This window comes from Carlito syrichta, unplaced genomic scaffold, assembly GCF_000164805.1.
Source record: "Carlito syrichta isolate Samal-C Ts95f unplaced genomic scaffold, Tarsius_syrichta-2.0.1 Scaffold309804, whole genome shotgun sequence".
Lineage (NCBI taxonomy): Eukaryota > Metazoa > Chordata > Mammalia > Primates > Tarsiidae > Carlito > Carlito syrichta.
Window position 1 is genome coordinate 667,846 of NW_007253900.1, and position 23,759 is coordinate 691,604.

The following is a 23,759-nucleotide window of genomic DNA, read 5'->3' on the forward strand; positions in this document are numbered from 1 at the left end:
GAATTCCAGGAGCGCGCTACCACGTCCGGCTGAGTTTTTGGTTTATTGTAGGGATGAGGTCTCGCTGCCCAGGCGGGTCTCGAATCCGAGGGCTCAGCTGACAGCTTACATTTTTACTCAGGGGGTGTTAGGAACTCCCTGTAGGCCACCATGTGCTTGCACCTAGTAAGGCCAAAACCAATTGCTGTAGGCGCACTTCAACGGGTGAGACACTGACTGAAGTATGAATGCGTACTTTGTCCTCGCTAGGTATTTCCAAACTCATTCTAAGAGGACTCAGAGGACAATGAGACACTAGTGTCCCAGACGGCAAAGGCAGGGCAGAAAGGGAAGCCGCTCTGGGAAGGACAGCAGGGGGCGACGGCGAGGCGGAGGAGCGGCCGGCACGGCCGGGCTGGGCAGAAGCTGGGCAGCCCGCCACGCGCCCTCCGAGGCAGGAGGGCAATGGGTTGCCACGTGCCTGTGCCGCGAGGCCGGTCTCCAAGCCTGTGCGACGGGGCGAGCGCAGGCCTCAGCGGGTGAAGTCCGTCGCGCAAGCAGAGCCCCTGCCTCCAAGGCATCATGTGGCCGGGAGGCAAAGCGCAGGAGAGACCGGCGGGCACGGAAGGCAGGAGGCGGGGCCTCTGCGAGCCTCGAGGAGGCAAGCACGGGCTGGGAACGCCGCGTTGCTGGGCGGTGGGGAATCCCGAGCTACGACTCACACTGACTCTCACCACTCCCCAAAAGCGGCTGGAGTCAGCTTTTATTGGACTTATAATTTAAGAGTTGTTTCTTACATAAAAGTATGATGAAGGAGCAAAATTCATACCAACCGTAACAGTAACGTTCCCCGAAAAAAAAAGTGACCTAACCAATCACGGAATCTTAAAACACAATCTTTTTATAACATAAAAAATTTTAGCCGCATAAATATTCCTACATATGACTAGAATTGATTTAGTTAAGTTATTTTCTTTACTTAAGCTTGATAAATTGTTTTGACACGCCAAAGTCAGGAAAAAATACTGTCTCTTGGGAACAGATACTATTTCTCTGTTTCTAAAAGTAAGAAGTAAAATTATCACTCATCAAACTGGTGCCCTGATCTTGTCCTGTTTTTCTACTTATTACTTTTTTTTAGCTACTGACACAGGGAAGCTCAGGGTCAAATCTATTATACAGTATTATCTAGTTATGCATTTTCCCCTGACTTTCTACTTCTTTTATTAAATGTCCCTTACTGCAATAACCTTAAATACTTTTAAGGAGGGACAGGGGCCAGGTGCAATGGCTCATGCCTATAATCCCAGGACACTGGTGATCCTTCTGCCTTGGCCTTCCAAGTACCTGGAACCACAGGTGTGTGCCACCACGCCCAGCTAATCTTTTGATTTATTGTAGAGATGAGGTCTCCAACCATGTTGCCCAGGCTGGTCTTGAATGTATGGGCAGTCCTCTCACATCTGCCTCCCAACTTGCTGGGATTACAAACGTGAGCCACTGTGCCTGGCTATGATTCAGATGCAATACTTGTCAACTTGATACCATAAGAAATTACTTCTCAATATCAGTGGAAAGACATTTTGATAAGTGTTCCAAAACTTATTATGTTTCCCTTGAATCACTAGTCTGAATTCTAAACAATAAATATATTAGTTATTTAACTCAACCAATTCAGGGGGAAGGAGGGAGCTATTATGAAACCATTTCCCTAAGAAAGAATGTCAAATGCTGGCCCAAAGAAAGTCTAAATCTGTCCAAAACAGCCAGATGTCATGGGAAAAGAATGACTAGAGGAGGTTGGGTGCGGTGGCACTTTGGGAGGCTGAGGTGAGAGGACTGTCTGAGCCCAGGGGTTTGAGACCAGCCTGGGCAACATGGTGAGACCTTGTCTCTACAATAAATTAAAAAATTAGCTGGGCGTGGCAGCTCGTGCCTGTAGTTCCAGTTACTTGGAAGGCTGAGGCGGAAGGATCACCGGAGCCCAGCAAGTAGAGGCTGCAGTGGTTGTGAGCATGCCACTGCACTCCAGCCTGGGCGACAGAGTGAGACTCCAACTCAAAAAAAAAAAAGAATGGCTAGAGGGACAGAGAAGAACCAGTAGTGCAGAGTATACACCAAAATGGAAATGCAGTAATTACTGTGGGTGTTAAATATTTTCATCAAAGAAAGGCTGAAACTGCCATCTAATACCATTTCTAAGCTCGATGAAAAACTGAAACTGAATGATACTGATCGTAGTGCAAGTTAGTAGGAGATGGACCACAACATCTGCTTCTGGATGGCTTAAGCCAAATTCAAAACAAATACGCCAGAAGGCTGAAACTGCCAAAACGAACTACTAATTGCGTCCCTGGTATAGCAGCTAGGGACTAAAGGAGGAAAAATGCTATGCAAGCGATTACAACCGATGGAGATGAAAAGCTCATCAAGGCATTTTGGAGTGGGGGTCGTGGCACAGGGCAGTGCACAGGGCGCTGGGGAGCCAAGCTGCCCAGACCAGAATCCTGGGTCTGGCCCTTGGCTTCATTCATAAACTGGGTTGATAGAGTCAGTCAGAGTCTTACGAACGGTAACAGTGTATCCCATAATAATCCTTCCCTGGACTAACAACAGGTTTCATATTCCACAGCATAAATACAATTAGAGAAGGAAACAAAGAGTACTAAAAGATCAAATTCAGTCAAACATTGACTGCAAGCCATGGTGTTTAGGGCTGGGGATAAAAGACCCAGAAGACATGGTCCTTCCTCTCAAAGAGTTCACAACTAACTACAGTTTGATAAGAGAAAAAAAATAGGTGTTTCATGAACGCTTTGAGAAAACAGATTTCCATAAATAAGAAAGGATAAATGCAACATTAATTACCAATACACCAAACACTTATCAAGCTTAGACTCAACATCCCTGACCCACCTATACTGTTTACTCAAAATGATGGGGATACTCTGGATTGACACCTGTGCTATCTGTGACACTGCAGGACACTCAAGGCTATCTTTCAGCTACTAAATAAACTCAGTTGTTGACTTTCAGATTTTCTCTTGGTAACAGAATAATATCCTTAATTAACATTTGCTTAAAGCTAAAACAAAATTCTCATTTACACTGAAGGTTGTTGAAAGTAATCCAGTGGCAACTGTAGTTTTTTTTTTCAGTGGGAGTCTCGCTCTGCCATACAGGCTGGAGTGCAGTGGCTTACTCACCGCCACTGCAGCCTCGACCTGCTGGGCTCAGACGATCCTTCCGCCTCAGCCTGCCCAGTAGCTGTATCAAGGTGGGTGCATCTGACTTACCTTCTGTCTGTAAATGTAGCTAACGACACTTTGCTACATTAAATAGCTACCTTGTGAAGCTGTTAGGCAAAAGAACACCAATGAAAGGAACACCATTATTACCTTTTTCGTGACTTATAGGAGAAGCACCCCCTTGCCTGTGTTCTCTCCTCATGTGTACCCATCAATTAACAACCTCTAAAATGGATGTTGATCTTCTATTTCTATGAGTATCAAAAAAGCAGGAAATTATATTTAACTATATAGAAAGAAACTTTTGCTTAGGTTTCTATGGAGTTTGAGAGCAGATTTTGTTAAAATATTTCAAAAGTTATAGAAAACAAAGGTTCAATATCTGTAAGATTAAATATAAACTTCTGACGAGGGATAAGAGAAAGATGAGAGAAGTAACTATCCCATGTCAAGCTGAAATCTGAATCAATGTCACCAGGCCTCTAAGCAGGCATTTATAATTTTTGCACTATGGGGGGTGTCTCTGTGGGCCTGGACCTGATGAAAGATTTGCTAAGTTTGTGGTTAATAAAAAATACTATTATTCAAAGTATTAAAAAAAACAGTAAAAATTCCAGACACTAAGGTGTCGTGCTTTATTTATTGATAATAATAAGGAGTGATTAATTTTTAATCTCATCTATCAACAAAACTCTAATGAGAAAGAGAAAAAAATCTTTTGGTTAACACGATAAATCAAAATGTAGGCATTTAGAAAGAGCAGGGCAGGCATGGACTCAGGAAGAAATGACAAACCTTTAAAGGGCTTTAAGAATTGGAATGTGCTTTTCTTCAATTTAACTGCAAAGTCAGTTGCAGGAGAAAATTCATTGTAACTGAAAGGAAAATGATGAAGTGCTCTCTATGGCTTTAGCTGGAGAAGTAACGCATTCTTTTGGTAAGTGCTCCTCCTCATACGCAGACAGAACGTCTCTAGTCTGACCCTCTGGGATGTCACCAAGATGGCTGACATATCTGTTTCCATTGTGAGGCCCAGAAATAGCAGATATAACTAGTGGAATAACGAAAAGGAAACACATCCCTGGAGATTACTTGGACAGGAAAAGCTTTATTAATGAACTTCAGGTAGAACTGAAGATAGAGGAGCAAAGTATCCAAGGGACTCAATGAATAGACAGGAGTTCACATTGGGCAAAAGCCAAGAAAATCAGCTGAAAGATATACATTGAAAAGCATGTACAAATTCAGAGAGAGAGATATGTACCTTCCCCATCAGCAAAAGAACAAAAAAGTATATACTCATATTTCTCAAATCTAAATGATTTATAGTAAGGCTGAATACAGTGACTCATGCTTGTAATCCCAGCACTTTGAAAGCTAAAGTGGGATGATCACTTTAAGCCAGGAGTTCAAGACCAGCCTGGAAAACACAGTGAGACCTCATTTCTATATAAATTAAAGTTAAAACATAAACTTTAAAAAACGGCTTAGAGTTGTTAACATGAAAAAAGCTGCAGTACATATCAACTGACAGAAAATTGAGAAATTTCTCTCTGTGTTGAATCTGTTATCCTGTGTTTATTCTACAAAGATTCTATACCCGAAGAAATACTGTCACAAGTAAACTAAAACAGTATTTAAAAACAAACAAAAAAATCCCACCTGGACTTGAAAATGAAAAGAATGCTCTAGTAAAATAAAAGCAACATTTTTTCTTTTTTTTTTTCTGAGTCAGAATCTTACTCTGTCACCCAACAGTCTGGAATGTAGTGGCATGCTCACAGGCAGTGCAGCCCCGTCCTACTGGGCTCCAGCGATCCTTCCGCCTCAGCCTTCCAAGTAGCTGAACTACAGATATCCACCTCCACACTCTAATTTTTCTTGACTTATTGTAGAAAGGAGGTCTCCCAAGTTGCCCAAGCTGGTCTCAAACCCCTAGGCTCTGGCAATCCTTTCAGTTCTGCCTCCCAAAGTGCTGGGATTACAGGCATGGGCCACAGTGCCTGGCCTAAAAGCAACATTTTCAATTACATTTTAATTCCTTGTTTTAAGGAACATATTTTTTAAACCCCTGGGATTAAAATGTGTTTCCAAGCTAAATATATTCTTGCCAACTTACTTCAAAGAGATGCTGTAAAGGATTGGACTGGAGTTTTTCTTCATAGCCAAACAGTTGGAAGCCAGTTCCCAGAAGACCTGCCATGGTAATCCATAAATGAAAAATTATAAAATGTTAACAGTAGAGAACAAGCATCGCAGGGAACAGGCATAGTTCTATCAAAATTTTAACCTCTCAGAACTATATACCCTAAAAACTACTGCAAAACACACCCTTTTGTCTTCTGTTACTCCATAAACTGAGACAAGTCAAATTCAATATATTGAGTCTAGGACTAACCTACCTCTGTACTAACAGTGCCCAATACCTCCCTTGCAGATATTAAAATGCAAATATTTATTTATTTATTTGAGTCAGTCTCACTCTGTTGCCCAGGCTAGAGTGCAGTGGCATGCTCACAGCAACCGCAGCCTTGACCTGTTGGGCTAAGCCTTCCAAGTAGCCAGAACTACAGGCATGCACCACCATGCCCAGCTAAGTTTTTGTTTGATTTATTGCAGAGACGAGGTCTCACCATGTTGCCCAGGCTGGTCTTGAACCCGTGGGCTCAGGCAATCCTCTCGCCTCTGCCTCCTAAAGTGCTGGCATTATAGGTGTGAACCACTGCGCCTGGCTAAAAAAAAGCAAATATTTATTAAGCAGCCATTCTGTGAAGGGATATCATGATACTAGTCACCAGACACTTAAAATTTGTGCAAACTGATGGGAAGTTATTTCAAACTTGTGGATGTTAAAGCAAAACAAATAATTAAAGGTGTTATTGGTTCTTAAATAATTAAAGGGAAACAACAATAACAAAAAGATAAAATCTGAACTATCTCTGAGTACTTCTCCCATCAAGGTAATCAAGCAACACAATTCTTTAATTTGGCCATGTATAATTTTCAAGTCTTTAATGAAAATTCAGAGTTCAGAGATGGTGTTAATTTGTATCTTAAAAAAAAATAATCAAGGCTTATAAACTAGAAAAGAAAATTCCTAGTATGGACTGGGAATATTTATATTCCTAAGGCATTTTGAGGCCAGGCACAGAGGCTCACATCTGTAATCCTAGCATTTTGAGAGGCCGAGATGAGAGAATTGCTTGAGCCCAGGAGTTCAGGGCCAGCCTGGGCAACACAGTGAGCCCTCACCTCTGCAAAAAACAAAAAAGATAAACCAGATATGTGCACCTGTAGTCCTAGGTACTCGGGAAATAGAAGAGAATGGATGGTCTGAGCCCAGTGGGTACAGGTTATAGTGAACCATCACTGCAGTATTACACTCCCGCTTTGGTGACAAGAGTAAGACCTCGACTCAAAAAACAAAACAAAACAAAAATAAACGTAGAAACTGATACTTGCCTCATCAATCAGTTAAACAGTGATCATGCAGACATTTCAGAATATGCTGCTGGGCATAGTGGCTCATGCCTGTAATCTCAGCACTTTGAGAGGCTGAGTTGGGAGGATCACTTGAGCCAAAGAGTTTGAGACCAACCTGACAACATGCGAAGACTCCATCTACACAAAAAATTAAAAAATTAGCCAGGTATTGGTGGCACACCCCTGTAGTCCCGTCTACTCGGGAGACAGAGATGAGAAATTGCTTGAACCCAGGAATTAGAGGCTGTGGTGAACTGTGATCATGCCACTACACTCCAGCCTGGATGACAGAGTGAAACCCTGATAAAAAATTTAAAAAAAGATATTTTGCTTAAAGATGATCAGTTTTAAAGGATATATTTTGCTTAAAGATGATTCAGCTTTAAAGGATATATGCTGCCAGCCATGGTGGTTCACAGTTGTAATCTCAGCACTTTGGGAGGCAGAAGCGAGAGAATTGCCTGAGCCTAGAGATTCGGAAGGATCGCCTGAGCCTAGCAGGTTGAGGCTGTAGAGGCCGTGAGCATGTCACTGCACTCCAGCCTGGGTGACAGAGTGAGACTATGATTCAAAAAAAAAGGAGTTGAGCGCAGTGGTTCATGCTTATAATCCCAGTACTTTAGGAGGCTGAGGCGAAAGGATTACCTGAGCCCACGGGTTCAAGACCAGCCTATCGAGACCAACCTAGGCAACATGGGAAGACCTTGCCTCTATAATAAACCAAAAAAATTAGCTGTGTGTGGTGGTGCATGCCTGTAGTTCCAGCAACTTGGAAGGCTGAGGCGGAAGGATCACCTCAGCTCAGCAGGTTGAGGTTGCAGTGGCCAGGAGCGTGCTACTGCACTCCAGCCTAGGCAACAGTGCTATCTGGCTCAAAACAAAACAAAACAAAACGATATACGCAGCCTGGGCCGAGAGCAATAACAACTAGTTTTATGCCTTTAAAAACCAATCTATTTCTATAACTATAACAATTATTAAGCTTCAGATCTAAAAAGCCTTACATTTTTATATACAAGTCTCAGCAGAAAGGAGGATGTCACTGAACACAGGGACCTACAATACTCTGGAACAAGAAGCTCTATTCACTTTCAAGCAAGGGCGAATGTGATTATGATTCATGGTCTTGGGAACAGAGTATGGAAAGACGCTCAGTGTTCCAAAACACAAAAAACGGGCAAAGCCAAGGCCAATTCCATTTAACATTCCATCTAATACATTTTCAAAAACTAATTCTGTGCTTAGAAACTGTCTGCCAACTTTCAAATGGGAATAGCTGAAACAGCAAAATTATAATTCTTCAACAATGATGGTTATAATGGAAATGTTGACAGATCATTAACCATAGTATTCCTTTAGAGAAAACCACTATAATAAAATCCTGCAGCTATAATTTAATGAACACCATAATCACGTATTTGCTAATGCCTGTGAAATGTCTAAATCGGTCAAACTCATAAAAAGCGGATGCCATCTATTAAGCCTGATTGTTGCGCCTTGGGCCCAAGCCTCTGACTACCAGCTGCTGTGAACGCAGGTGAACTTTTCAATGCAGAGCACGTTTTTTGATTCCTCCACAGCGAGTAGCAAGACTACTGTTAACAGGTTCAAGGTCTACTCTTCTTAGGGTCCAACAGAGATTTTTACTAACTAAAAAGAAAATATTTATAAGAGAATGTCATGATAAATCTACTGTGAAAAAATTCCTTGGGTGAACTGGTCTTTCTTTTGGAAATTATCATTACACTTATCTGCACACAGAACACAATAGTATTAGCAAACCTCAGAGTTGGCAATGCACGCTGCACACTTTACAGAAGCTTTATAATATAACTTAGTCTTTCTTTTTGATTGGTATTATAGAACACTTTCTAGGACAGAGTCATTCATCATTCTTCTGTGCCAAGCACTGCAGACATAAAAATAATTAAGACACAGTCCATGCCTTCAAGGAAATATCATCTAGCAGGGGAGAGACGCACACAAATAAGATTGTAACGAGACGATTTGAGTAGATCTGGGCATTGGGAGCCTGGTGATGTGAGAAGGTGGGCAAGGGTGCGCCTGTGTGCCAGAGAATGCGTAACAGAAGAGACGCCAGGACTGGGTCTTGAAATACACGTGGCCATCGCCAGAGATTTTGGAAAGTATGTATCTCACACGCCACTAGTCCTTCACGACTGTAACACTGTCGTTTATTCTGCCCTTCCCATGCCTTGATCACTGGTGTCTATGAGTTAGAAATGGTGCTGAGTAATCTCATGACATGAGAGAGAATTTGTGGCACACACCTGTTGGGGCCCCACTCCTCTCTTCCTTTAGGATTTCCCCACCTCTCAGCCCTGGCACCCCACTGCACAGGTAAACAGGAAACCAAAGTATTACCCTTCATTTTCCCTCTGGACCACTGGCCTACAGTATGGTAATGGATCCCACTTGAAGTAGGATGGCTGAGACTCCTTAGATTTACAAATAGCAGGGCTGCGGGTGATAAGGGTATAAGTAGCTAGACTCACCTCTTCCCTGTATACTCACTTTTATCATTAACTAACAAAAGTAGGCTGTTTTTCTGTATTAAAAATCACACATGCTTACACACACACACATATTAATCTCTGGCTCTGAAGGTGCCGAGTTTCCTTCCCCAAAAGTTGTGGTGAGAATTACTTGAATAAACAAAAGATTTTATGAAAAGAGCCATACGCAGAAAAAATAACAGGTAGGGCGCGCTATTTCATCCAACGGGATTCTGCCTATATTCTATCCAGAAGATCAGATTATGGGATAATTTAAAAAATAAATTTTACAGTGAAATGAAAAATAAAATCTCAAACATACTTACCAAACTGCATGCCCCAATCTCCAAGGTAATTTATTCTTATTACTTGATGTCCTAAAGCTTCTTTGAGATTTGCTATAAAATTTCCTAGTAATCAATAAAATATATAGTTTCTTATTGTTGTTATCCATTTTGGTATAAGAACCATGTGCTTCTCTATCATCAAAGCATAAACAGAAAATTCTTTTTGCAAAATTTACCAACTCCGCCTTCTTTACTAAAACATTCATTATTGTTATTCATCTATGTTTAAGAAACATTTATCTATGTTATAGAAACATTCATCTATGTTGTGGAATGGGAGTAAGAAATTACTTTTAGGGCTGTTATTCCAAAGAATCTCAGAATTTTCACAAGAACAGAATTTTCATCAACAAGGTTAAGAGAAATTGGGAGCACATGTCAGAGTAGTTGTTATATTAGTCAATTCCAAGGACAGAAAGTTTTAAAAGTTAACAAATATAGAATTTATCAGAGTCCTAAGAACCTAAACCACAGTTGTGGTTTTGTTTTTTGCATTTTCTGAATAGCTCGTTCTGTCTCTTCCCAGTCATTAAAGTCACCCTCCACAAGCCTGCTCCCTAACAGCATGGCAGCCTAAGGTCTTCACTTTCCTGCAGTGCTGATGCTGGTTTCATCTTCAACGTCTGTTTCATTCTCCTTCTAGAGTGCCCTCTTATACTGCAGAGGTAGGAAACCTAAAAAGTACACTTCTCAGAGTCTCTCATGGTAGGGTTCCAGAAGTCACCTCAGTTTGGGCAATCAGACACACTCGGTGAGACCTAGAAGGGGGGCTGCTTCTATTTTCTATGACAAGCATGGTTGTGGAGGTTGGTTGTGGCACCACTAACAAACGTCCTACTGTTCTGTGATGACCTCCAAGAAAAGGAAGGATCCGTTATGGTGCTGCCTCTTATACCTGTATGGATTCTAGAAGACATGGCAAAAATAGTAGCAGTTTCTCACTGTGACAGTGGCAACATGGTTTGAGAGCAGTGGAAGTGACTGCAGAAGAGGTAGGGGCCCACTTGAGGACCGAGTTACATAGTGCAGTTCTGGAAGTCACCTATGTCAACTTAATGGAAAGCTTCTTCAGCCCTTCCAACAACTTCGTAAACCACTCAATATCCTATAATAAAAACCTACCTGCTTCTACTAAGAGAGGATTTAGTTTTCTGCAAATAAACCCTCACCAATACACACACCTGACATAAACTACTGTAGCTATCTTCCTTCCAGCTTCCCTATTTCTAGTCTTTCCCAGCTTCCTACTTCTAGACTTTCCCAGTTTATAAGGGCCCAGCAACAGGGACCATGTTCTTCAGCAAATAATCAGATGGTATACCCCATTTTTCTCATAGCACCTTATTATCTCCCAAGTCCAATTAAATGTCTGAACCTAGGCTTTTAGAATTAGATTGCTTAATTTCAAATCCTGGTTATAATACCCACTAGCCATGAGATCTTGGAAAAGTTAGAAAAGTTACTTTTGGTATATACATTTCTTCGTCCATAAACCAGAGTTAACAGAACTGTTGTGAAATTAAATGAGATAATACATGAAAACACAACATGACAAGTACATTTTCTTTTTTTTTTTTCCAGTCACAGCCTCACTCTGTCGCCCAGGCTGGAGTGCAGTGGCACGCTCATGGCCACCACAGCCTTGACCTGCTGCACTCAGGCGATCCTTCTGTCTCAGTATTCCAAGTAGCTGGAATTACAGGCATGCACTATCATGCCCAGCTAATTTTTCTTGATTTATTGTAGAGATGAGGTCTTGCCAAGTTGCCCCAGCTGGTCTCGAACCCATGGGCTCAGGCAATCCTCTCACCTCAGTCTCCCAAAGTGCTAGGATTATAGGTGTGTGCCAATGCACCTGGCTGACAAGTAAACTTTCAAACAGCATCTCTTCCTGGTCCAAATATTTATTTTAGCAACAGTCAAATCAACTTTATTATATCCTATCTGTCATTTATTCACATCTATACTTTTTTTTTTTCTTTTTTGGAGACAAGGTCTTATGCTGTCACCTAGACTGGAGTGTAGTGGCGGGATCACAACTCATTGTAACCTTGAATTCCTGGGCTCACGAGATCCTTCTGCCTATGCCTCCTCAGTGGCTTGACTATTTATAGGCATGTGTTACTATGCCCACTTGTTAATTTTTTGTAGAGATGGGGGTCTCATTATGTTGCCTAGGCTGTTCTTGAACTCCTGGCCTCAAGTTATCCTCCCACCTTGGCCTCTCAAAACATTGGAATTACAGATGTGAGCCACCATCATGTCTACACTTTTGACTTACTCCTGTAGCTTTTCTAATACAGTAGAGTATGCTCATTTTCATCAAGTCCTGTCATTTCTTCTCTTAAGTTGCTATTCCAGGACTTTGTAACATTGGGAGCTGATTCCATTTCAATAACAATCTATGCTACAAGTACTAATTTTTCCAATTCTTTTTTGTTTTTACTCCAACAAATAATGGAATTGACACACAATTTTTTTTCTTTTGAGTTGGAGTCTCACTCTGTCACCCAGGCTGGAGGGCAGTGGCACGCTCAGAGCCACTGCAACCTCAACCTGCTGGGATCAGGTGATCCTTCCACCTCCGTCTTCCATGTAGCTGGAACTACAGGCATGCACCACCATGACCAGTTAACTTTTTTATTTATTGTAGAGATGAGGTCTCCAAGTTGCCCATGCTTGTCTTGAAGCTGCGGGCTCAGGCAGTCCTCTCATCTAGGCCTCCCAAAGTGGTGGGTTTATAGGCATGAGCCACCATGCCCGGCCAATTTCTCCAATTCTTAAAAGTGTTCAGGTATAAGTTAAAAAACTGATAAGCATAAAAAAGTATAAAATAGATTTCTACACTGGAAAACACACTAGATTGAAATAAACTCCAAAGTCTCTTCCAATTCCAATATTACATAATTTTAATTTCAGTTTTTAAACTGGGCTGAATAATGTCATGTTTTAAATAAATAAAAATCATAAGAATATTATACACTGAAGCATTACATCTATAAAGTACTATATAGCAATCTCCCTTTATTAAAATAGTCTTGTTTTATGACTGGGTGCAGTGGCTCATGCTTGTAATTCCAGCACTTTGGGAGGCCAAGGTGGAAATATTGCTCACGTCCACAAGTTTGAGACCAGCCTAGGCAACACAGTGAGACCTCATCTCTACAGAAGAAAAAAAGGTCAGGCATGGTGGCACACACCTGTAGTCCCAGCTTCTCAGGAGGCTAAGGCCAAAGGATCACTTGAGCCCAGGAGGTCAAGGCTGTGGTGAGCCATAAGTGTTCCATTACACTCTAGCCTGGGTGACAGAGTGAGACGCTGACTCAAAAAAAAAAAAAAGTCTTGTTTTAATTTCCAGTCTTAAAGATTCCTGTTAGTGCTCCTATAATTAAGATTGGGTTTCTTTTCTAAAACAAAATAAAATATAAACAAAAAAATCTGGAGGGTTACTATCATCCCCACGTAACTTTTTTATTTACCTCTTTCTGTTCTTCTCCATATGCGTATGTATTTTTAGAAGGTTAAAACCATAACAACACACCTGTTAAAACTAGTTTCTGAGTTAATCTTTTGGTTTTGAAATGAATTTTGCTTTCTATTTCTTAACCAATGCTTGCCATTTCGTGTAATATTTTATTTGCATTAGGCTCATATTAATTTGAACTGTGTTTTTTGTTCTTTTGTTATTTAAGCATTAAACTATTAATCTGTATTATCAAATACTTCCCTAAAGGCATGCTTAGTATTTTCTGTGAAACTAAACACTTACCTATGATGGTAGAACGCAAATGTCCAACATGAAATTTTTTGGCAACATTAGGTGAACTGCAAAAAATTGCAAAAGTTATTTCTTTATTCGAAGAACAAGAGTTCTAAGAATGGACTAGGTCATGCCTCCATAGTTTGCCATAATTGGGGACTAGGGCCTTTTGTAATTTAAGGCAACGATAAATTAGAACTCAGGAAAAATCATCTTAGTGAAATGTATTCTGTGACTTATGAAGTACTACCAAACATGGAAGAGGCACACTTAGAAAGCAAACCCATCTAAGGATTGACAAAAAGATGAGGAAATTCAGAGATACCATTTGACAAAAACAGCATATATTATTGGGAATTAAGTTTAGCACACCAGTACTCACATTTTATCCTCTTAAAAATTACTGAGGACCCCTGAGAAATTTTTTTCATATGGGTAATATCTGCCAATATTTATTGTATCAGAAATTAAAACTACCAGGCACAATGGCTCATGCTTGTAATCCCAGCATTTTTGAGAGGCTGAGATGAGAAGATTATGTGAGACCTGAAGTTTGCGACCATCCTGGGCAACATGGTAAGACGTCCTCACTACAATAGAACAGAAAATCAGCTGGGTGTGGTGACATGCACCTGTAGTCCCAGCTACTTGGAAGGCTGAGGTGGAAAGATCACTTGAGCTCAGGAGGTCAAGGTTCCAGGAGCTGTGATCATGCCTCTGTACTTCAGCCTGGGTGACAGAGAGAGATTTTGACTCAAAAAAAAAAAAAGCAATTAAAACTAAAAAGTATAATAATATTTATGTGAAAAACTCCCAGAAGTCAGAAATCTGATTTACCCCTCCAAATACTCAACATATCGATCATTCCTTTGTGTGCTGAAGAAGTTATAATCACCTACCTCACTATAACAAATGATTTTAAAGCACGCTCTACCTGACAGGAACAGTTTTGTGCACTTTACATGTATGGACTCAGCCTTCCAAGTAGCTGGAACTACAGGCGTGTGTCACCACACCTGGTTAGTTTTTTTGATTTATTATAGAGACAAGGTCTCAAGCTGCCCATGCTGGTCTTGAATCCCTGGGTTCAGGCAATCCTCTCGCCTCAGTCTCCCAAAGTGCTGAGACTACAGGTGTAAGCCACCACGCCTGGCCTTAATTAAAAAACAACAACAACAACAACAACAAAACAGGATCTTTGTTGCCCAGGTTGGAGCATAGTGGCATTATTGCTCACCATAACCTTGAACTCCTGGGCTCAGATCCTCCCGCCTCAGCCTCCTTAGTAGCTGAAACTATAGACATGCACCACTATACCTGGCCAATTAAAAGAAAAATGTATAGTGAGAGGGTCTTGCTGTGCTGCCCACGCTGACCTTGAACTCTTGGCCTCAAGCAAACATCCTGCCTTAGACTCCCAAAGTGCTGGGATTATAGGCATGAACCATGGCATCTGGCTACTTTAAAATTCTTAATATGGTGGTAACTATTACCTCTGTCTCAAGAGTCTATTAAAGTGAAAGCCAGTTCTTCCCATAAAAAGGAATTGTTAAACAATTAATCAAAAAGAACAAAAGATAATCCTTAGACATTTTTTGGACTGGAGGTCTAAAAATCTACTTTTATTCATAGTTTAATGATGAATCACTGTGATTTAAAAAATATAATCTCGCTGGTTTTCACATTTTCCACATATAATTTAGTAAGACTCCAAATAATGATGGTAAAACACTCACCTGCACTGTCAGCTTGATTAATCAACACACAAAATGGGTAGACACTCACCTGAATTCAACCACAATCTTCTTCTGGGGAAGACCAGAGAAAAGTTCACTTTTTAATCCATATCTTGAGCCATCTTCAATTACTTGTTGTAGAACTGTCTAATGGTTTAAAAAAAATTGCAATGCTCTAAATGATTTTATTACTGGGAATTAAATGTTGCTAATTTGCTTGTTCTAATTTATGGAAGTGGGAATTTTATCGCATTGTCAGCAATGCCACCTCTCTTGTTGCTAATGCCAGTCAAAGCAGTAACAACATTTATGGGGGCTCTGTGCCCTTTTAGACTGCATGTCTGTTCACCCGTATAGTAACCAGGCATGTAGATATTTTACAGTTAAAGAAACTTGAGATTAAGGAAGTTAAGTGACTGGCAAAAGTTCCACAGCAAATATTAATAAAACCAGAAGCAGCAGCTCATATTTTTGAGTGTATGTCACGTGGCAGGCATGTTCCAAACATTTTGCGTGCATTGACTCATTGGATCCCCACAACAGCCTTAGAGACAAGCACCATTTTTACAAACAATGGGAAAAAGAGTACAGAGAGATTGAGTAACTTTCCCAAGGTCATACTGCTATTAATTCATATAGAAAAAACTTCCCGCAGGGTGCAGTGGCTCAACTGTAATCATAGCACTTTGGGAGCCAGAGAGGACTACCTGAGCCCAGGGTTTGAGACCAGCCTGGGTAATTTAGTGAGACATAGTCTCTACACTAAATCAAAAAAAATTAGCCAGGTGTGGTGGTGTACGCCTGTAGTTCCAGGCACTTGGAAGGCTGAGGAGGAAGGATCACCTGATCCGAGCAGGTCAAGGCTGCGATGGCCATGAACACACCACTGCACTCCAGCCTGGGTGACAGAGTGAGACTCCAACTCAAAAAAAAAAGAAAAAGAAAACAACTTTTCCCACTCCACAGTTAATGTGTTAACCATGCTGCTGCTGCTTTTGTGAGACTACAGATCACAATTAATGGCAGAAGGAAAAGGAATAATTAAATGCCTATTGGCTACACAAGTAAAAACCAAGGAAATCTCACAGGGAAATTCCAAAACATATTCCAGGTAAATTTTTAGTTATTAATATAGAACTATTTATTGTACAATTCACAAAATTCACACTTTTTTATTAATGGTGATGCATTTTTTTAAGATGTCGGTTCCAAAATTACTGTGATAAGTTACTGTTTACTCTTATATTGGTTTTGTTTCACAAACTGCATCTTCAGTCCTCAAAATGTGGTTTCTGATATGAAGAATTTTATTATCAAAGTTTTATTATCAGCTGGGCTCGGTGGCTCAGCCTATAATCCCGCGCCTTTGGGAGGCTGAGGTGAGTGGATTGCCTGAGCCTGTGGGTTCAAGACCCGCCTGGGCAGGTGAGACCTCATCTCTACAATAAAATTAAAAAACATTAGCCGGGCGTGGTAGCGCGCGCCTGTAATTCCGCCTACTTGGAAGGCTGAGGCGGAAGGATCGCCGGAGCCCAGCAGGTCGAGGCTATGGTGGCCGGGAGCGGCCACTGCACTCCAGTCTGGGCCATGGAGTGAGACTCCAACTCAAAAAAAAAATTTATTATCAAAGAGTGGTTATGGTTATGATGGTCACTAAATGGAACAGGCAGCAGCAGGCAGAAAAACAACACCTAACAATCAACACTGAAGAAACATCCGGCTGGGCACGGTGGCTCAAGCCTGTAATCCCAGCACTTTGGGAGGTCAAGGTGAGAGGATTGCCCTCGGGTTCGAAACCAGCCTAGGAAGCTTGGTGAGACCTCATCTCTAAAATAAATTAAAAAATTACGGGGGGTGTGGTAGCGCACACCTGTATTTCCTAGCTACTTGTAAGGCTGAAGCGGAAGGATTACCTGAGCCCAGCAGGTCGAGGCTGCGGTGGCTGGGAGCATGCCACTGCCCTCCAGCCTGGGCGAGAGAGTGAGACTCTAATCAAATAAATAAATAAATAAAGTGAGACTGCAAACAAATAAATGAAATGTCAAAGATGGCTGGGTGCAGTGGCTCACACCTGGAATCCCAGCACTTTGGAAGGCTGAGGCAGGAGAATTGCTTTAGCTCAGGAGTTTGAGACCAGCCCAGGCAACATAGTAATATCTTGTCTCTATAAAAAAGCTAAAAAATTAGTTGGGTATGGTGGCATTCACCTGTAGTCCCAGCTACTCAGAAGGCTGAAGTGAAAGGATCATCTAAGCCTAGGAGGTCAAGGCTGTGGTGAGCTGTGATCATGCCACTACACTATAGCCTGGGCAATGGTGTAAGATCCCAACTCAAAAAAAAAAAAGGTCAAAGAAACATATTTTGCGATGAAGCATTTTTTTTCTTTTAAGCCTGCTACCTGTCATGTGATGTTATACCAGAGTCAGGTGGGAATTTCGTATCTTATTGCGACAGCCTATTTTTGTCAGTTTTGTAATCTCTATTTTAATATTAATGCTAGTCAGTTGTGCCTAAAACTCCACAAGGGAAGAGGCGGGTTGAAGCGTGCTAGACCTTCTTTCTTTCATGGCCTGGACTTTAGTTTGTCAGGTTTCCTGTGGCCAACGGGAAGTCCGTTCAATACAAATTGCTGAAGGGCTTAAAATCTTATTTTTGGTTTCACAGGCATCCTTGAAACAGAAATAGTTCTGTGGTTTGTCCACTGTAATACAGCGTCAACATTCAGGTCACTGTTTAAATTACCAAGTGAATATATGCCTTACCTTGAAAATATAAACCACGTCTCTTATTTATTTATATACTTATTTTATTTTTTTTTGAGTAGAAGTCTCACTCTGTCACCCAGGCTGAAGTGCAGAGGCAAGCTGCTCTGCACCACCGCAGCCTCGACCTGTTGGGCTCTGGTGATCCCTCTGCCTCAGTCTTCCAATTAGCTGGAACTACAGGTGCATGCTACCATGCCCGGCTAACTGTTTGATTTATTATAGAGATGAGGTCTTGTCAGATTGCCCAGGCTGGTCTCAAATTCCTGGGCTAAGGCAATCCTCTCACCTCGGCCTCCCAAAGGGCTGAGATTATAGGCGTGAGCCATTCTAGAGATAAGCATGAGACACTGGCTCTTCTTTGGAAGAATTATAGGGCCAATGGGCAAATGACTGTGGGCTGTTGAATCACAGTAAGAGACAGTATTATTTTAAAATGTTACCACATTTACTAAGCCTGACAAGCCCAATACTAGGTATATTTCATTCTTTTTTTTTTTTTTTTTTTTTGAGTTAGAGTCTCACTCTGTCGCACAGACTGGAGTGCAGTCGCTGCTCCCGGCCACCGCAGCCTCGACCTGCTGGGCTCCGGCAATCTTTCCGCCTCAGCCTTCCAAGTAGCCAGAATTATAGGCGCGCTCTACCACGCCCGGCTGATTTTTTGATTTATTGTAGAGATGAGGTCTCGCTGCCCAGGCGGGTCTCAAACCCGTGGGCTCAGGCAATCCACTCACCCCAGCCTCCCAAAGGCGCGGGATTACAGGCTGAGTCACCGAGCCCGGCTAGGCATATCTCTTTCTAAAAATAACAGATCAAAGTGTACATTATGATACATTTTAAAATTCAGTTGAGATGAAACTCCCCACAAAACATCTCATTCCACTACCTATCCAGGACTGACTGTCCTCCAAGGTCTCACTGGCGTGACACCCAATATCCTGTGAGATTTCTTCAACCCCTCCAGGTCATCCTGATTTCTCCGTCTCTGAACTTTCTTATGCTTATTGTAATCAACCACCTTTTTTTTCTGTTTTAATATGTTGTTTTATTAAAAGTAGCAGCATGGTTTCTTTTGTATAAATCTTATGCTTCCAACAGATTATAGACTATAGATTATAGAGCAGAAACCAGCAGTACCTTTCTTACATTCAATATAGAGTCCATTTGTCCTTTCAACAAAGAGTTACCTATAGCACCTACTACAATGGCAGTGCTAGAACCTGGAGATCCAATAGTGAGAAAAACAGGTGCTATAGCCCTAATGGGAATTAGAGTTTAAAGAGAAAGAGGCATTAATCAAATAAAAGGAACGTAAAATAGTGACTACAATAGGTACTAGAGGACTAGCTTAGTATTATTAGCTCACACCTGCAATCGTAGCACTTTGGGAAGTCAAGGCAAAAGGACTGCTTGAGACCAGGAGTTCAAGTCCAGCCTGGGCAACATAGTGAGACCTCATCTCTACAAAACATTCTTTTAAGTAGTAAAATTAGCTGGATGTAGTGGCCTGCATGTACAGTTCCAGTTACTTAGGAGGATCACTTGAGCCTAGGAGTTCAAGGTTACAGTGAGCTACGATCATACCAATGCACTCCAGCCTGGATGAGAATGAAACTCGATCTCTGAAAAAGTAAGAGAAAAGAAAAAAGTTTCTGCAAAAGAGAGATATAAGTCATGCATTACTTAATGTGAGGGATACATTCTGAGAAATGTGTCATGAGGCAATTTTGTCACTGAAACACCATACAGTGTATTTACACACACCTAGATGGTCTAGCTTACTATTTATCTATTAATATACTTATTAATGCCTGTTGCTCCTCTAGTACATTACTTTCCTGAATGCTACAGGCAACTATAACACAAGAGAAAGTACTTGTGTCTCTAAACATATTTAAACACAGAAAAGGCACAGTAAAATTGTGTGCAAAGATTCTGAGGCAAGAGGAGGCACACTGAGTTTTTGTTTGTTTGAGTCGGAGTCTCACTCTGCCACCCAGGCTGAAGTGCAGTGGCACACCCACCGTGGCCTCGACCTGCTAGACTCAGGCAATCCTCCTGTCTCAGCCTTCCGAGTAGCTGGAACTACAGGCACATGCCACCATGCCTGGCTGAGCTTTTTATTTATTGTGTAGAGGAGGTCTCGCCAAGTTGCCCAGGCTGGTCTCAAATCCCTGTACTCAGGCAGTCCTTTCGCCTCGGCCTCCCAAAATGCTGGGGTTACAGGCATATGCCACCATGCCCAGCCACACTGAGTTTAAAAACCGGAGGAAGACCACTGTTGCTAAAGCAGAGAGTGAAAGCACAATGGCTGGATAATAACCTATGCTTACCTTTGTTAACAGCTCTCTGTTTATTTTGAAATTTACAGTCCCTCGACCAGTACTGATTTCACTCACCACTGTATCACATTTTAGCTGAAAAGATAAAAAAACACACAAAATATATATATTATATAATAGGCCTAACAAGATATATAGTTCTAATGCTATAAAATTAGCTTACAGAGACACTAGTTATCTCTCATGGTCCCTATATCTAGACCAGGGTTTTGGCCAACCTCCTTTAGTCCCATCATTCTATTTAGGTGAACATATTTTTTTTCCTGACTAGTAGGCTATTCTGTCTTCAATGTGTCCCTTCCTCTTTCTCTCCCCTCAAATTCTCTATCTAACAGGGAAAAAGAGTGTCACTCCATGCCCCCCCACCTTCTCTGACATTCAATGAACACTTCTTGCTTTTGTTTTTTTGTTGTTGTTGTTTTGGAGTCTCAATCTTTGCACAGGTTGGAGTACAGTGGCACGCTCACGGCCACTGCAGTCTCGACCTGCTGGACTCAGGCAATCCTGCCTCAGCCTTCCAAGTAGCTGGAACTACAGGCACACACCACCATGCCCAGCTTATTTTTTGATTTATTGTAGAGATGAGGTCTCGCCAAGTTGCCCACTTTGGTCCCGAACCCGTGGGCTCAGGCAATTCTCTCACTTTGCCCTCCCAAAGTGCTGGGAATACAGGTGTGAGCCACCACACCTGGCAATGAACACTTCTTATCTCACCTTTCATGAGAGCCACAAAACGTGACAGCTGTCAGGGACTATAGTAAAGCATCCACACCAATATATGCGATGTAAGTAATTCAAATAGTTTGTCATCTATGCATATGCCTTCACTTTTTAACCTATTAGATGGTTCAAAACCCCTATATACCTATGGAATTTGAAGAGACTCCTAATTGTCACTGAAGAGTCTTTATTTTTAAGAACTTACAAGAAATGGAGAAAAGAGATTACATATTGTACTTGAATAATTCTACTGATAAAAATCTGGGGTAATTTTGTGATCAAATAAATATTTACTCAGCTATCAAGTCTCCCTTATCATACTCATCCTTTAATTAAACATCTTTTTCTATGATAGTAACTTTCATTGTTCAAACTCCTCAGAGTTCCCAGATACCTCCTCTGTGTCATATGTAAATTAGTTAGGAAAAAAACCTTGTTCAACATCTGCCTTTTCTGAATGTATTACACTAACAATTTAGACTCAGTCATTCCTTGCAATTCTTTCAATTCTTATTTTAGATAGCAAACCCATCAGAGAACTTAGAAATGAAAGAGGCTTATTAAATCATCTAACCATCTCTTCTCTATAATCATGATTCTATTTACATCTAATTATTTCTTCTCATATTTTAATGTTCATCTTCTCTGAAACTCATTTTAAAAATTGCAACTTACTGCTGTAATTTATCAAGCTTGTTCTTCTAAATTCAAAAGTCCATCCTGCTTCAATCTGTAAATTTAATTAACACTTCAATCCTCCTGTAAGTAGTTAATCAAAAAATTGAACAATGTCAGCTCAAGAGGAATGCTTTATAACTAATTTGAGAAATTATCATAACCTTATAGTACATGGCTAAAATGAATTTAAATTTATGATATCCAAGATGCCTGGAACAAAGAAACACTATTAAATTCATTATTATGGCTGAGAGCCTGCAGAGTATTTTTTTCTAAAATAGTAAGTTTTTATAATGCCAAAAAGGTAATAGTGCTAAAGTACCTTCTCTGCCAGTCTCTTCACTTGAACTTGAATATCTGGTGTTGATGGGACATTGCTGGTTTCCAATAAAGAATCCACAGAAAGCTGAAAGTCAGCTACTTCTCTAAAGACAGACATTAAAATGGGAAAGAGCTGTTATTACCTAAAAGCATTACTTGTGTAACAAAGTCTAATCACTATGGGTTCTCCACATGGACACAACCTTATCAGGAGAGGGTATTATGTATGTGTTCAAAATTAGAAGCAAGGAAATTAGAAACCACCTTGTATTTATTTAGAACTCATTTTTTATCATCTTATAAAATTCTCCCTCTTTTATCACCTAATTGCAGCTTTAGGATATTGCTAGGAGATAGGTAAAGTTACTTTATAGACTTGAAAACTGATGTCTGGCAAATTAAATGCCTCCTCTAATATCCAACAGATTCAGAAAAAAAACCCAAGTCTCTTGACCTCTTCTACACACTTCCTCTACTACTCCAAATGCCTGCTTCTAATTCAAGCCTCCCTACTGACCTCCAAATAACTAGTTTTTAGTTGTTGTTGTTGTTGTTTTACTCAGGGTCTCACTCCGTTGCCCAGATTAGTGTGCAGTGGCATCATCATAGCTCACCGCAGCCAACCTCCTGGGCTTAGGCAATGCTTCCACGTCAGCCTCCCGAGTAGCTGGGACTACAGGCACATGCCACCATGCCTGGCTAATTTTTTTTATTGTTCTGTAGAGACATGGTCTCACTATGTTGCCTAGGCTGGTCTTAAACGTTTAGACTCAAGCAAGTCTCCTACCTTGGCCTCCCAAATTGCTGGGATTACAGGCGTAGGGTACCATATCCAGCCCAAATGACACATTTTGTAAATGTTATCATTTGAGTTTCAAAATGAGAAAAAGAATATCAATTAACATTCAGCAGTTCATTAAAGAGACAGACATTGCCATTTGTCCTGTTCACAGGGTTAGTAAAGAAACAATGCAAAATCAAAGAAACACAAAACAACTGGTTAGTACAAATAAATCATTTGCTTCATGAGATGAGTTATCTCTAGGGAAGAAGATTCCATTACAGAATGGAATCTAAGAAGTATGTACCAGTGACTTCCACAGTTATCTATAATGTTTTAGTTTTAAAAACAAAAATCGATCAGGTGCTCTGGCTCATGCCTGTAATTCCAGCACTTTGGGAGGCCGAAGCAAGTGGAAAGCTGAAGCAGAAGTTTCACTGGAGCCCAGCAGGTCCGACACTGGGGAGGCTGTGAGTGTGCCACTGCAGTTCAGCCTAGGTGACAGAATGAGACTCCAACTCAAAACAAAACAAAACAAAAAAGTGCGTGCGTGCGCGCGCACACACACACACACACACACACACACACCCCACACACACACACACACACAAATAAAATTCTGGTTATAAACAGTATTAATCCTAGTTCTGATGTTAAATAAATATTAAATAGTACCACTACACTACTTTTTGTACTTCCTTATATAGTAATTTGGTTGGAAAACTGTACGCTTTGTATCCTTTCTAAGACCATTCTCTATGGGGGGGGGGACACACAGCATCAATAAGCGTACCTGATCTAAAACCTGGCAAAACAGGGACCAAAGAGAGGCCCAAACTTTACCCTACAATGACCACTTGTATATCTAATCCTGAACTGTATCCCATATATTTAAAATTTTTTAAAACATTAAAAAAAAAAGACTATTCTCGTCTGAGTCCGGGGGTTCGAGACCAGCATGGGCAACTTGGCGAGATCTCGTCTCTACAATAAATCAAAAAATTAGCCTGTGGTAGTGTACACCTGTAGTTCTAGCTACTAAGAAGGCTGAGGTGGAAGAATTGCCTGAGCCCAGCAGGTTGAGGC

The 23,759-nt window shown here is 41.0% G+C and overlaps 1 protein-coding gene across 1 annotated transcript in view; it reads right to left on the reverse strand.

Annotated features, from left to right (window-relative positions):
• The window catches only part of RARS2 (arginyl-tRNA synthetase 2, mitochondrial), a 73,745-nt gene that overhangs the window by 22,963 nt on the left and 27,023 nt on the right, over positions 1 to 23,759 (reverse strand). The window contains exons 3-8 of the mRNA XM_008067873.2: positions 21,894 to 21,996; positions 20,165 to 20,248; positions 15,119 to 15,216; positions 13,343 to 13,398; positions 9,553 to 9,636; positions 5,347 to 5,423 (exon numbers count right to left, since the gene is read on the reverse strand). Of these exons, the coding sequence (XP_008066064.1) occupies positions 5,347 to 5,423; positions 9,553 to 9,636; positions 13,343 to 13,398; positions 15,119 to 15,216; positions 20,165 to 20,248; positions 21,894 to 21,996 (502 nt within the window). The remainder of the gene's footprint in view (positions 1 to 5,346; positions 5,424 to 9,552; positions 9,637 to 13,342; positions 13,399 to 15,118; positions 15,217 to 20,164; positions 20,249 to 21,893; positions 21,997 to 23,759) is intronic.